Genomic DNA, 16,243 nt, shown 5'->3' with positions numbered 1-16,243 from the left:
GTATTTCTCAATGAGAAGATGGATAAAAAACATCTATGTAATTGTTAAATATTGTTGAGAACAGAACCTAGGCATGTCAAGAACACAGGTATCTATTTGAGCTTGTTTCTTAAGATAATCTTTATGGCATAGTGGCTGCATTCAACCATGTTCATTCACACTCCAAACTGATTCACATAACTAGTTTGGAACAACCACATAAACGAATTTCCCGGTGCAGACACTACAAATCAGGAAACACAAAAGGAGGAAGAAGCGAGCACAGATGGTTCATTCTTTATCCCCTTAAACCACACAGTGAGAAGTGACTATCAAAGAAACAGCCATAGGACCCCATCTCTCATTTTCTATATCTACTGACCGGTATAGAGAGTACTCAGTAGTAAGTCAGAAAGATGCCAGGATGACTCTTGTTCAAATCTTTGCTCAGCTATAATTCTACCCTCTCAGAGGCCCTATCTACATTGTCCTATAATGCATGTTGAAACTGCATTACATGGACACTGTAGACTGCACCGAACTACATTATATGAGTGAAACTGCATTGTATGACTGCATTATATGGCTATGTAGATGGTGCCAGTTTAATTTACCTCAAAATACTGGTATGTGGGTAAAACAGGCCATTCAGGTGTATACATCTTTGAACTCCTTGTAAAGATAGGACACAAATGTGAATATAAACCTTGTGAAGGCCAACGTTTGACATCAGTGTAAACTGGTTTGACTAATGTAAAACAGTTATTCCCTAATAGTGAGCTGCCAGCCATTCAGTTTGGTGAGCTGTTAATCTCAGCAGAAAGCAATAAAAGTGCAAGGAAAGAGGACATTTCGATATTGTGAGGTATTGTCATACAGTCACATAAGTAGAGCAAATATATCTTCCCTAACAAATTAGTATAAAAGCCAGTGGTTTCAAAACTGAGACTATTTTTAGTATCATGTGTTTTAATTTTAATTTTTAAATGTTTAGATTTGTCAGGTATATTCTTTTAAACAGCTTTCATGTAAACAAGAAAAAAGAGGTCCTTGATGAATAAAGAATTTTTACGATCCCATTGCCTACAGATGGGATGCATTTCCCAATCTAGCAAACTAAGGTAACATGGAAACTGGTTTTGAATAAAAAAGACTTTTAAAAAACCCTGAATCTCCTTATGAGAATGATCAGAAAAAATGCATAAAATAGATGAATGTCTCCAATAACAAAAAATCCTGAGATTTTGGCAAGCATTGTCAAAAGTATATTTTATCTAATTATTCATATGAACAGTACTGTCAAACTATATTTTGGTAAAACAAAAATAAATTATACTGTTAGTTTCTACTACTTTCTACATTGGATTCTATATTCTAATATCAAAGCAGTATGGATGCCAATTTCCCTTGACCACTCCCATGTCACTTCAATGAATTTTGATAAAAGAGCCATATATACACAGGGAAGCCCACATGATACCTTCCCACAAGAAGGTGATCAGTACATGCATGCACAATACCTCCCCAGCAGGAATTATTAGCCTGATAGCAATATCACACTCTGTTATCCTCCACATGTCTGTTATATGTTGCCTTATGGAGACCCAATGAATTGTATAGGGTTTTCTTAGACAACAAAAACTCAAAGGTGATTTTGTTAGTTCCTTCCTCTGAAATATAGCTTAGTTTGTTTCTTTACCCCAAAGAAGCTATCCTGAACCTAAATCAGTGCCTGTCATCAGTAATGGGCTGGTGAGGGCAAACAAACTGAAACTTAATTCAGACAAGACAGACAGGTACTCCTGGTCAGTTGGAAGGCAAATCAAGGAATAGGGATCCAGCCTGTGCTGAATGGGGTTACTCTCCCCGAAGACGCAGGTCCACAGTTGGGGGTCCTCTTGGACTCATCAATGAACCTGGAAGCCCAAATGCCAGTGGTGGCCAGGAGGGCCTTTGCACAATTAAAATTTGTGCGCCAACTGTGCCCGTTCCATGAGAAGCCAGATCTGGCCATGGTGGTACCTGCCTTAGTTACATCCCGTCTGGAATACCGTAAAACACTACACGGGACTGCCTCTGAAGAGTAGTCCAAAGAGCTGCAGCCAGGTTGCTAACTGGGGCTAGCTACAGAGACCGGAACCCCCCCCCCCCCGGTTACAGCAGCTCCATTGGCTGCCAGTCTGTTTCTGGGCACAATTCAAAGACCTGGTTATGACCTTTAAAGTCCTAGACGGTCCAGGGTATTTGGCTGACTGCATCATCTTGCATGAACCTGCCTGGGCCCTGAGATCTTCAGGAGAGGTCCTTCTCTCAGTCCCATCTCAAGTTTGGTTGGTGGGAATGAGACTCAGTGGACGCCCCTCAACTCTGGAACTCCCTTCCCAGGGAAGCCAGAATGGGCCCCTCCCTGCTGTCCTTCCGGTGGCAGGCTAAAATCTTTTTATTCAGACAGGCTTTTAAAGATGAAGGTTTTAAAGAACAAATCAGGGGGTGCTCCGGTTTTTAACTTTGAATATGTTTTAATGGACTTGAACTGTGGTTTCCTAATACTGTTTATATTTAATTCTGTTTTAATTCTGTTTGCATATTTGTATATTTTAAATTGTATGCTAATGCTTTTATGTCAAGCTGCAGGAGAGATAAAGTGGGGCGCATATATATTAACAATATGGGAGGAAGAAAATTTCAGCAGTAAAACTTTTCTGAATGTCACCCATTTACACATATCTGTTAGCATCAACGTGCAGTGTTTACAGTGGACTCTGAAGAAAATGCTTTTGCTGTACACCACAAAAAGGGAAATCAGTCTGTTTCACAACCCTTTCAAATGCTATTTGATTTTCATTAAATGTTTGGTTTTTAAACCTGTTCTATATATTATATATCTGGGGTCATGTAAACCTTTTGCAGGTGGAAAAGGGTTGTGGGTAAAAAGGGTTTAAGAAGCCCTGGTCTACAGCACCTGGTATTTAGTAATGGTCTGCTATCCAGATACTAATTAGAACTCTATTTAGCTTCCAAAATCCGATGGGATCTGATGCCTTTAGAGTATTCATATTATTTCGACTATTACTTCCATGTCGCTATATTGTTTTTATAAGAAAATCAGTATGGCAAAATATCAGTATCTTAAGTGTCAGAAGTGCAAAGGATCTATGAACTATAGCTTGCAGCACTCTTGAGCCTATTAAATTTGTAGCCAAAGGGTGAATATTTAACATATTTACAAATCATAGTTAAATTGCCAATGGATTGCTCAGCTAAAAACAAATAAACAACAGAACAAAACAAAAATGTGGCCTCTGCCACTGGGTACAACATTCAGAGCTACTGTAAGGTTTAAAGTTCTTTCCTCCCATCCCTGAACATTTTCCAAAAGAGAAGTAGCAGGGGCATTGCTTCTCCTCTTCTTTCAAAAAAAGAACATGTCACTTCTACTGTCTGTTTTACTGGAAATGCTTAGCTGTAAACAGCACACACTGACCTTTGCTGTAAATATGTGTATTATTTTAATCTACTGTAAACAACCTTGGGGAATATTCAATCACAAGGCAATAAAATAAAGCTTTTGAAAAATACATAGAGCTGAACAGTGACATATCTTTCACACTGTGTACTACTGATAACTAGTTACGTTTACATAGCTCATCAACAGTTAACATGCTTCACAGAAGAATGTATATGCCTGCAAATGTACCACAAAGCAAAATTCTACATCAAGAAGATGACATCCAAAGGTCTTTCAAAAATGCCACTATGAATGAAACTCCAAACATCACCATGTCTTGAGGACTAAATCCGGTCATATTTGAAGTCAGCTTGCCTACAGGGACAAGCATGCTTCATTTTAACTGTAACTATAAACATGCTCAGGCAGTGACACAGTATTTCCAAGAAGACCATTGACAACACAGATTCAATCCGAAGGAGAAAAAAGGATACCTCTGGAAAGACCTGGGGATGGCATATTGATAACTGCATTAGCCCGGAAACATTAAAAAGCTCAAATATTTGTAACAGTCCTATTAGCATTCAGTGGTAAACAATGAACCTGCAGCAAGGTAAACTATGCAAAATGAGTTTAGGGGAGAGAAAACCTGAGAATAAATCAGCAGCTGCCTTTTGTTTTCATGGTCCTGCTCTCCCTTTCCCCAATTATCAAAACTGCCCTGGAAAAACAGTTCACCAGACAGAGATCCTCCCTCTTGGGATTTAGACATCTTTCTTCTATAACACAACAAAAACACTCCAACACCATACATTATTTGTTTAGACTGCTTGTTTTTCACTATTTCACCTGCCTTCCATTTCTTCATATTTGCCCACCATAAATGCCACATTATTTCATGATAAAAGGGAAAAATGTTCTCTCCAAATTTTGGCCAAGTGATAAAATGGGCGTTGAAAAAGATAGGGGACGGGATGAAAAATAAATGTGTCCCCCCCCCCCCCCAGCCAATCATTTTATGAAACGAAACTAACCCAGCAAAAGCAGGACTCCTGCAATGGGGCAGAAATGCACCAAACTGGCCAGTTCTTCACATGTTTTCTCTTGCTGAACCCAACTGTGCTCAAGAGCAAAGACCTATTCATATCCATTGACATAGGAGGAGGAGTCGGGGTTCTCCATGAGATTTAATCCCAGATAAATGTGCAAATAATTTCTGATGTAGATGTAAAGTCCCTAGCAGCCATTTCGGGAAGAAAGCAAGGACAGTGGGCCCTCATTATCGGTTAAAGTGCTCCTTACCGATACTGAAACCAGTTTATCCTCAAATCACATTATGGCCCCTTCCACACAGCCATATTGTTCAGAATATCATGGCAGAAAATCCCACAATATCTGCTTTGAACAGGGTTATCTGAGTCCACACTGCCATTCCAGTTCAGAGCAGAAAATGTGGGATTTTATTCAGCTGTGTAGATGGGGCCAGAATAAAGTGGTGTAATGAAATGTCCCTGATCCAAAATGGCAATTTCTAAATTTGGGGATTTGGGGGGGGGGGGGGGGGGGTATTTTCAAATCATGGGTGCTGAAATCTGCGGATGCCGAATCTGTAAATAATAATAATAATAACAACAAGGCTCTATTTATATCCCGTCCCCTCTTCCCTTGGGTTGAGTTACAATATGAAAAAACAGTATACATAGTTATCAATCACACTTACAACCCAAAAGGTAAAATCAAAGCAAACAAATCAAAAGGACAAATCACAATAGGGAAAATAATCTCAATAAAACATATTATTATGGCTCATAACATCACCCATAGAAGTATAAAACATTAAAAGTTAAAGATAAGGTTTTCCCCTGACATGAAGTCCAGTCGTGTCTGACTCTGGGCTGTGGTGCTCATCTCCATTTCTAAGCCAAAGAGCTGGCATTGTCCGTAGACATTTCCAAGATCATGTGGCTGGCATGACTGTATGGAGCACCGTTACCTTCCTGCCGGAGCGGTACTTATTAATCTACTCACATTTTCGAACTGCTAGGTCGGCAGAAGCTAGGGCTGACAGCGGAAGCTCATGCCGCTCCCCGGATTCGAACATGTGACCTTTCGGTCAACAAGCTGAGCAGCTCAGCGCTTTAACCCACTGCGCCACCGGGGGCTCCGTATGAAACATTAACACAATTAAAATACATAGTACTGCTAAAGCATTCTAGAATCTGCTCTAATTGGTAAAAGCAATAAAACCCAATCAAAACTGATTCTGTTAGAACAGGCATGGACAAACTCCGGCCCTCCAGGTGTTTTAAACCCCAGCTCCCACAATTCCTAACATCCACTAGGCTGTTAGGAATTGTGGGAGTCGGAATCCAAAACACCTGGAGGGCCGGAGTTTGCCAATGCCTGTGTTAGAACCTCCATTCTTAGTTCATAATTAACCATTTTCAAAAACTTGATTCCGAAGCCATTTTTTCAACTGCTTCCTAAAGATCATTAATGTGGGGGTCAGTCTAATCTCCTTGTGGAGGGTGTTCCAGAGGCAGGGAACCACCACTGAGAAGGCCCTCTCCCTAGTACCCACTTTGAGGAAGGAAGGTGGTATCGAGAGGAGGGCCTCCCTAGCAGGCTGACTATAGGTGCAATCTTTCCATCCCATAATCCTTCCCTACTTCATATTGCAGAGGGAGATAGAGAAACCACTGACAGCAAGATGCATACTGGTTCAGGAGTACTGTAGTAAAATGGTGTTCCTTATATAAAAGGGCAAAATCATGGTTTGCTTTTGTTTTTTTTTCTGAAGAATATTTTTAAGGCTTGGAGAAGAATCTGTGGGAACGGAGGGGGTGACTGTAGGGGGCAACTAAAACTTGTGCACCAGCTGTGCCCATACCTTGAGAAGCCAGACTTGGCCAAGGTTGTCCACTCTCTTGTTACATCTCAATTAGATTGCTGCAACACACTCTACATGTGGTTGCCTTTGAAGACTGTTCAGAAACTTCAAGTAGTCCAACGGGCAGCAGACAGACTGCTCACCAGAGTGGCACACAGGAAACACATAACCCCCTGCTGTGTCAGCTCCACTGGTTACCAATCTGCTACCAAACAATTCAAAGTGCTGGCTTTAGCCTATAAAACACTAAACAGTTCTGACCCAGTTTACCTGTTTGAACGTATCTCCCCCTATGAGCCAGCTAGGAGGTTAAGATCGTCTGGGGAGGCCTTGCTCTCAGTCCTGCATCCCCTTTCAGGATTGGTGGGGATAAGAGACAGGGCCTTCTCAGTGGTGGCCACTCGACTATCCCTAATGAAATCAGACCAACCCCCTTCTCCTGACCTTCAGGAAAAATCTAAAGACCTGGATGTGGGATCAAGTGTTCAGTTAGTAATCCACTAGAGAATATGGAATAGTACAATGACACTTAGGAATGGTTTCTAACTGGAGTGGCGTACAAGGAGCATACAACACCCTTGCTACTTCAGCTCCACTGGCTGTCAGTCTACTACCGAGCACAATTCAAACTGCTGGCTTTAGCCTATAAAGCCCTAAATGGTTTTGGCCCAGCTTACCTGTCTGAATGTATCTCCCCCATGTACCAACCTAGATACTAAGATCGTCTGGGGAAGCCCTGCTCGTTCCCATCTTCTTCACAGGTGCGGCTGACAAAGACGAGGGACAGGGCCTTCTCGGTGGTGGCCCCTTAGCTATGAAACTCCCTCCCCAGGTGGGCCCGCTCTCTCCTATTCTATGGTTATGGTGAAGGGGCATATGGTGAAGCGTTTGGAGAGTAGCACTGGGCTGTATGCAGCCACGAAGTGAATGGCAATGTGATTGGAACGGCTCCTGGATTATGATTTTTGGTTATGAATGTTAGTGTTTCATGATTTTCATGACAGAATTGGGCCAAACTTCCCACACTGAACCCCCATGACCAACATAAAATACTTAAGGCCATCCAGTCCAACTCCCTTCACCAGGGCAAGAAAATGTAATCAGAGCCCTCCTGACAAAGATAGATATGATTCACACACACACAGATATAATATAGATTTGAAAGGATCCCAAGAAGGACAATTATATGTTGCATGTTTCAGAGTAGGCAAACTAGACAATCTCCACATCAACACTGACATAGAAACAAGAAGAAATACTGTTTACCCATAAGCATAAAGGAATCACATATATTACTAGCTGTCCCCTGCCATGCGTTGCTGTGGCCCAGTCTGTTCATCTGGAAAATAAAGGGAATGAGAAAGTACTGGTTTCTAATATATGTAATGTCTTGATGCTTGAGGGTAAACAATATTTCTTGTTGTTTCTTTGTCAGTGTTGATGTGGAGAGTGTCTGGTTTGTTTACTCTGGAACATGCAACATATCATTGTCCTTCTTTAAGGGTCCCTTTCAAATCTATGATACTATATATCTGTGTGTGTGAATCATATCTATCCATCTATCTAACTATATCTATGGCTGGATGGCTCTTTGTCAGGAGGACTTTGTTTACGTTTTCCTGCCCTGATGAAGGGAGTTGGATTGGATGGCCTTAAGTAATTTCTGTTGGTCATGGGGGTTCTGTGTGGGAAGTTTGCCCCGATTCTGTCGTTCGTGGGGTTCAGAATGCCCTTTGATTGTAGGTGAACTGTGAATCCCAGTGTCTACAACTCCCAAATGTCAAGGTCTATTTTCCCCAAACTCCATCTGTGTTCATATTTGGGCGTATTGAGTGCTTGTGCCAAGTTTGGTCCAGATCCATCATTGTTTAAGTCCACAGTACTCTCTGGATGTAGGTGAACTACAACTCCCAAACTCAAGGCCAATGCCCACCAAACCCTTCCAGTATTTTCTGTTAGTCAAGGGAGTTCTGTGTGTCAAGTTTAGTTCAATTCCATCGTTGATGGAGTTGAACTATAAATCCCAGCAACTACAACTCCCAAATGACAAAATTATAATTTTTCAAGTGATGGTCACTCCTTGTGTTGTGAGACATTTTGTTGCCAAATTTGGTGTGATTTCGTTCATTGATTCATTTGTTTTTAAGGAACTCATTATGCACAGAGCATTTATAGATAGATAGATAGATAGACCATTACTTTATTTTCCAGATCACCAGACTGGGCCACATTTCAGCTGTCATGTCCAGCACTTTTAACTTATTCATTACATTTGGCCTGGCGCTAGTTTTAAATGTGTCATGATCTATTGTTTTTGATGTTTTACTGTTATTGCTTTAATGTTTATTGGTTTGTTTTATGAGTTTTATTGTTGTATTAGTTATGCTATTATTTTATTGAGGGCCTTGGCCTTTGTAAGCTGCACCGAGTCCTTCGGGAGATGTTAGGTAAAGGTAAAGGTTGTCCCCTGACATTAAGTCCAGTCATGTCCAACTCTGGGGTGTGGTGCTCATCTCCATTTCTAAGCCGAAGAGCCAGCGTTGTCCATAGACACCTCCAAGGTCATGTGGCCGGCATGACTGCATGGAGCGCCGTTACCTTCCCGCCGGAGCGGTACCTATTGATCTACTCACATTTGCATGTTTTCGAACTGCTAGGTTAGCAGAAGCTAGGGCTGGCAGCGGAAGCTCATGCCGCTCCCTGGAATTGAACCTGTGACCTTTTGGTCAACAAGCTCAGCAGCTCAGTGCTTTAACCCACTGCGCCACTGGGGGGGAGGGGCGCTAACATCAGGAGATGTTAGCAGGGTACAAATAAAGTTAATAATAATAATAATAATAATAAGGACAATTATATGTTGCAAGTTTCAGAGTAGGCAAACTAGACAATCTCCACATCAACACTGACATAGAAACAAGAAGAAATACTGTTTACCCATAAGCATAAAGGAATTACATATATTATAAACCATTACTTTATTTTCCAGATCACCAGACTGGGCCACAGCAACGCGTGGCAGGGGACGGCTAGTGTGGCATTGAATTATTGCCATTTGGGAAGCCGCTCTGAGTGGGGTAAATAAATAAACCATTCTATCTCTTGCGGAGAAGGAGGGGGTAGCGGCTGCCCGAAAGATGCACCTCGAGCCCTCCTTGAGCCTGGGAAGGCTTCCAGGCAGGCCTCGCCCTCCTTTCTCCCTCCCTCCCATGCCTGCATCTCCGGCTTCCCATTCACTCCCATTCTGAAGACACACGCCTAGAGAGACGCAACCCCCTCCCCGCTCTCCTTTCCCCAATTACCTCGGGTGAGATCGAGGGGGACGTTCTCCTCGCCGCTGTCGTTCCGGCCTGTGTGGGGAACAGGGAGGGGAAAACGAGATCTGGGTTAGAGAGAGATGGGGAAAAGGAAGAGGGGCCGCGGACCCGACGGGAAAGGAAGAGAAGGGAGAAGCCGCCGCCGCCGCCGCCTTCTTTGTCCTTGCCTCCTCCCTCTCTTTCTCTCCCCTTCCCGGCTTCGGCCAAGCTCACCTCGGATGCGGAGGTGCCTCAGCGACCGGGCGCGGAGGTTCACCGCCATGTTGACGGGCGCCGCACTCACAACACCGGAAACCTCGCCCACTCTCGCGAGAGCTGGGGAAGGGAAAGGTTTTGGCTTGCCTGGTTACTCGAGAGAGAGAGGAAGGAAGGCTGCCTGGTGTGCGCGCGCTCCCTCCCTCTCTCGCGCCTCCTCCCCCTCCCTCCGCCTTGTGCGCGCGCTTGCTTCACTTCAAGCAGCCCAATCCCAGATGGGAAAAAAAAGGAGCCAATGATTGACAGGAAGGCAATGTCCCGCCCCCCTCCCTGCTGTTGAGCATCTGCATGTTTACAGCCTTTTGAGATTGAGGCTTCTCTATCAAATCCACGTCCATCCCTTGCAGATAGATAAAATAAATGGGTTGTTGTAGGTTTTTTCGGGCTGTATGGCCATGTTCTAGAGGCATTCTCTCCTGATGTTTCGCCTGCATCTATGGCAAGCATCCTCAGAGGTGGGAAGTGGCAGCCAATAATAGTGAAAGGACCAAGGCAGAGACATCTCCAGCTCATCCCCTGTTTGGGTATCAGCCAGCACGTCAACGACTTAAATCCAGACATAGTTTTCTAAGATCTACAGAGACACTCGCTGGAACACCCCAGGAAGTGAGAGTCCAAAAGTGGCAGGCTCAAACCCAGAACTTCAACCAATGGCTGATACCAAATGAGAGACTCCCCCCTGGGCACACAGAAGACTGGGTGACTTGGAAGGAGCTGAACAGACTGCGCTCCGGCACCACAAGATGCAGAGCCAACCTTCAGAAATGGGGCTACACAGTGGAATCCTCGACATGCAAGTGCAGAGAGGAGCAAACCACGGACCACCTGCTGCAATGCAACCTGAGCCCAGCCACATGCACAATGGAGGACCTTCTTGCAGCAACACCAGAAGCACTCCAAGTGGCCAGATACTGGACAAAGGATATTTAATCAACTACCAAACTCACACATTTTGTATTTTCTCTGTTTGTTTGCTTTGTTCTGTTAGAAATGTAATATAATTGACTGGCTGCCCTGACACGAGAAATAAAATAAAAATCCTCAGAGGTAGTGACCTCACTACCTCTGAGGATGCTTGCCACAGATGCAGGCAAAACGTCAGGAGAGAATGCCTCTAGACCATGGCCATACAGCCCGAAAAAACCTACAACAACCCAGTGATTCCGGCCATGAAAGCCTTCGACAATACAGATAAAATAAACCTTAAATGTAGATACACCTCAGTGGGTTAAAACCCTTGTGCTGGCAGGACTGAACACCGACAGATCGCAGGCTCAAATCCGGGGAGAGCGTGGAGGAGCTCCCTCTGTCAGCTCCAGCTCCCTACATGGGGACATGAGAGAAGCCTCCCACAAGGATGGTAAAACATCCAGGAACCACTTTGACCAGGTGCCACTTTGACCAGGGAACAGTTTGACCAGCGACCACTTGACCAGGGACCACTTTGACCAGGTGCCACTTTGACCAGGGAACAGTTTGACCAGCGACCACTTGACCAGGGACCACTTTGACCAGGGAACAGTTTGACCAGCAACCACTTGACAAGGGACCACTTTGACCAGGAACCACTTTGACCAGGAACCACTTAACCAGGGACCACTTTGACCAGGGACCACTTTGACAGGAACTACTTTGACCAGGTGCCACTTTGACCAGGGAACAGTTTGACCAGCGACCACTTGACCAGGGACCACTTTGACTAGGTGCCACTTTGTCCAGGGATCACTTTGACCAGGGAACAGTTTGACCAGCGACCACTTTGACAGGAACCACTTTGACCAGGGACCACTTTGACCAGGTGCCACTTTGACCAGGGAACAGTTTGACCAGGGACCACTTTGACCAGGAACCACTTTGACCAGGAACCACTTAACCAGGGACCACTTTGGCCAGAGATCACCTTGACCAGGGACCACTTTGATCAGGGACCCCTTTTACCAGGGACCACTTTGACCAAGGGTCACTTTGACCAGGGACCATCCTCCAACATGAGTAACAAAAGGCTTACGAATCAGTTTTTGGTCAACTTTAGATTCGGTTTGGGTTTTTGGGGTGCTGATTCAGAAAATTGCATTAGATAAACCATATCAGCTGCCCCCCACACACAGAATTTGCTTTGACATTTCTGTGTTGTGAGATATCTGAAATATATCTGAAACATATTTTCAATACACATTGAAAATAAAAGTAGCAGTTTTAGTAATTAATAGTAATATTACTATATTTTTAATTCTCCCCACAGCTCTAGGTGGGGCAGAAAATAATAATAATTATTATTATTATTATTAATTATTTATTTATATCCCGCTTTTCTCCCAAAACAGGACTTACAATCAAAACAGGACAATGTAAAATAAATTACCATGTAATATATTAAAACACACCACTGCAAAACACATATAGTAAAATACATGGTGCAATACTTAAAATTTAAATTTAAAAGTCACAGTTTATGAATTGTTAGACCGTAGGCTATTATCATACAAAATAAATAAACACAAGATAAAAGTGCAACAATTCTAAATCCCTGCAAAAAAAATAAAATAAATCTTGTGTTTTAAACAGTAAATGCTAGTAAAATGCAATACAGTTAAAACACTTTCGAATATAAATGGCAATACTATAATTAGGTTAGGTAACAGCACCCCCAAAGCAATAAGCTGCAATCGTTAGCAATAACATTGATTGAAATTAGTTTGAAAAATTGCCAAAGAAATGAATGATACTGCAAACTGTATTGTGTTTTCTTAATTTTATTTCGGCACCAAAAATACACTAGAAAGACCTGCAATACTGAAAAATGCCTAGGTTATTAAACTTGGTAATTAAACCAGAACCAAGAGTTTAGGAAATTTAATTTTGTAGAGTAAGAAAGGGACAAGAGTTGGGAATTGCAGGCAGGAATGTGTCATTTCCATTCCAAAGCAGGTTTGTGTGCATGTGTGTGAATGAGAAAAATGCAAAGTTGAAATATCCGTAAATATATATTGACACAAGAGCCACAAGAGCCACTACCGGCTGTTAGGAATTGTGGGAGTTGAAGTCCAAAACACCTGGAGGGCCAAAGTTTGCCCATATCTGTTCTATAAGAAATGCCATCTTACTTCACCATTGTATATAGTAGGACTTGAGCTTTCATAGATTTTCGTATTCATGAAAAGTCCCTGTACATTGTGTAGCTAAGCCCCACTGTAGAGTAAAGTACCCATATGTTTGTAGCATGTGTTATATATACCTTATAAATCTCTGTGTCATTATTTTGTTGTTGTTATTATTATTATTGTCATCATCTTTGTTTATACCTCACCTTTCTCTCCATGGGGACTCAAGGCGGCTAACAATCCATACTAGACAAGTTTAAAAAGAACAATACAAAAGTTTTAAAAACCCATTAAATAGTAACAGTGTGGTATGTTAGCTACTTCTAACTGATAGTTTAAAGTTTGCTTTTAACTCCTTGCAGAAACAAATCCAACTTGAGCTCCTTGATATTGAAATAGATCAGTTTAAAATGGCTGCTGATGTTATGACTGATAGGATAGATAATACCAAGAGTGATCTTTTGTGTGAGGCAGAAAAGGTACATTTCAGCTGAGACCCTGGTGTGGAATTGCGTCCAAAAACAAACCAGAGTGAGGATAAAGGCGTTGACTTTCCCTTTTCTACATCTTCAAATGCAGGCAAACAAAGAAACATGCTTCTACATATGTAACATCATCACTACATCACTTTAGCATGATAGAAATATCAAATTATATCTTCTACATGCAAGAGGCATGTCTTCATTTTTTTTCTAAAGCAGCTTACAACAATAGAGATCCACCAAGGGGCCTACTTTTGACCTGTTAGGAGGGAGGGAGGGAGGGAAAATCCTTACTTTTAGAAGTAAGAAGGTATGGCTTGTGTTAAGCTGTACCAGTCTTTGGAGTGTATAGATAACATGCCCCCCTTCTCCTCCCACTTTCAACACAGATCTCCTTCCGCATTCTTTCTGTCCTGTCAGCTTGGCTTCCTAATACAGAAAGAACCTAATTTTTTTCCTACATTTCAGTGCTTGTAATGTACATACAATATATGTATAAATATCTATAGTTCCAATATCTCCACATCACTGATAGTGAGATCTGAACTGTAGATACAGAACCTGAGGCACTGATACTGAGTCCAATAAGTGGCAACCTGCACCAACAATCAGCTGTCCTTGTGAGTCTGTGCACATGGTGAGCAAGAAAAAGCCTCATGTTTAGAAATAAAGCTGACCAAGTTGAAGACAAAGCCACTTAGGTATTTTATTCAATCAACTCAAAATGATGCCAGCATGCAGTAATCCGTAAAAGTAAGCTGAGATACATTGCAGTCAAAAACAGACATTTTTATACAGTGCACTTTGAAATTCCAGTTCTTGCCCAGCTGGCTTTGCTGTTATTGTCTAATCCTTGATGACGTCAGAGAGGGCCCCCTGTAGAGGAGAGTCCAGGAGTCAAAGTGTTGAAATGGGTTTCCAATGGATTATGTGGTCCCAGCAAGGGACAAACAATATGGGCCATCAGGACCATAAGGAAGGCTGAGTGAAGGAAGATAGACACTTTTGAACTGTGGTGTTGGAAGAAAATTCTGGGAGTGCCTTGGACTGCACAATCAAACCAGTCCATACTCCAGGAAATAAAGCCTGACTGCTTTTTGGAGGGAAGGATATTAAAGGCAAAGATGAAGTACTTTGGTTACATAATGAGAAGACAGGGTACCTTGGAGAATGTAATGATGCTAGAGAAAATGGAAGGAAAAAGGAAGAGGGGCCGACCAAGGGCAAGATGGATAGAAGTGAGTGGCTTGACCTTGAAGGAGCTGGGGATGGAGATGACCGACACAGAGCTCTAGCGTGGGCTGGTCCATGAGGTCACAAAGACTCAGAAGCAACTGAACGAATAAACAACTGAATTTCCAAGATAGCCAAGCGTTAACATATGTACTACCAGTTTGTGAGATATGGGCATAAACTGCCAATCCCCCACATTGGATAGTTTTAAAAGCACTGGTTTAAAATAATCCACCTATAGAACTATTATTTATTTATTTATTTATTTACGACATTGAGTCCTCTGGAGGGGACTCAAGGCAGCTTTACATATAGGCAATGATTTGATGCTTTAAAATACAATGTACACTTAAATAAATATTAAAACAGAATTAAAAAGTACATTTAAAACAATTAAAACATTTAAAAACAATACATTCAGAGTTAAACACGTAATCCACAAGCATAATCTGGGCCGTTCAAATGGTCATTGTACAATGTTCCAAGTCAATCTATTGCACAAGTTCTCTAAAAACTTAACCAGCTTTTGAATTTTTTTTTTTACCTCTTGTATTAGTTTGTGCCATCTGCAAATTATAAGGTTGTGGCTTTTGAAACCTTATAGAATGCTAATGGAAAATGAGTTTAACTGGAAGACATTGGTGATTATAGTTTTAACGGTTTTTATATGGATTTCTATTATGTTAAATGTTTTTAATGGTATTTATGAATGTTGTGGCATCGAATTGTTGCCAATTTTGTAAGCTGCCTTGAGTCGTCTTCAGGCTGAGAAAGGTGGGATAGAAATACTGCAAATAAATAAATAAATAAATAAATAAATAATATAGAAGACGTCAAAAATCTCAAGCGTCTCTTCAAACTGGGCATTTCTATAAATGAGTTCTTTTAAACCAGTTATAATGCCAGTGGTCAGGAATGATGGGGACTGTAACCCAACAGTATTTGAAAGGATACATGTTCCCAAACCCTGATATTAAATGTTCTTGTTATGTGCTTTCATTTTTATCAAGAAAACGTATAGGGTTTTCTTGATAAGATGTAGTCAGAAGTGGTTTAATATTGAAATGACTCGCCCAAGACTACCCTGTGTGTTTTTCTGGTCAGAGCAAAGATTCAGTCCCAGATTTCTCAGAGTCCTTGTCTGGTTGTAATATTTATATTTATTATATTTTTATATCTTGCTTCCCCTCCCAAATTTGGATTCAGAGTGACTCATAATTTAAAAGACAAAATCTATCTTTTTCAAATTATACATAAATCTGTATGAAGTGTAATGTAAAATGTGGCGGGTGGGGGGGGGAATAGTTAAAGAAAATAAACCCTACCAAATCCAACAAGCAACTTTGGCATATAAATAGTATGTGCAAAGTTTCACACTGTGAGGGTGTGGTTTTACTCGGAAAAGTGACTGTTTTTCTTTGAAAAATATAAATGCTTCCTGTTTATCCTGAGCATAATTTTGCTTTGACTACTGTTATGAAACTGCTTTTTCATGATCTAAGATACAAAATAAAGACAACGAAAATATGCATATGCTTTGT

General features: G+C 41.7%; 1 protein-coding gene across 5 annotated transcripts in view; it reads right to left on the bottom strand.

The window, feature by feature from the left end:
* RICTOR (RPTOR independent companion of MTOR complex 2) overlaps window positions 1-9,989 on the bottom strand; it is a 71,033-nt gene extending 61,044 nt beyond the window's left edge. For all 5 annotated transcript variants that reach the window (XM_067464627.1, XM_067464630.1, XM_067464628.1 and 2 more), the window contains exons 1-2: window positions 9,845-9,989; window positions 9,617-9,664 (exon numbers count right to left, since the gene is read on the bottom strand). In XM_067464627.1, coding sequence (XP_067320728.1) covers window positions 9,617-9,664; window positions 9,845-9,893 — 97 coding nt within the window. In that variant the 5' untranslated portion in view covers window positions 9,894-9,989. The remainder of the gene's footprint in view (window positions 1-9,616; window positions 9,665-9,844) is intronic.
* Between the last annotated feature and the right edge of the window lie 6,254 nt (window positions 9,990-16,243).

Source organism: Anolis sagrei, chromosome 2 (assembly GCF_037176765.1).
Source record: "Anolis sagrei isolate rAnoSag1 chromosome 2, rAnoSag1.mat, whole genome shotgun sequence".
Taxonomy (NCBI): Eukaryota; Metazoa; Chordata; class Lepidosauria; order Squamata; family Dactyloidae; genus Anolis; species Anolis sagrei.
This window is presented reverse-complemented; position numbering and strand designations above follow the sequence as displayed.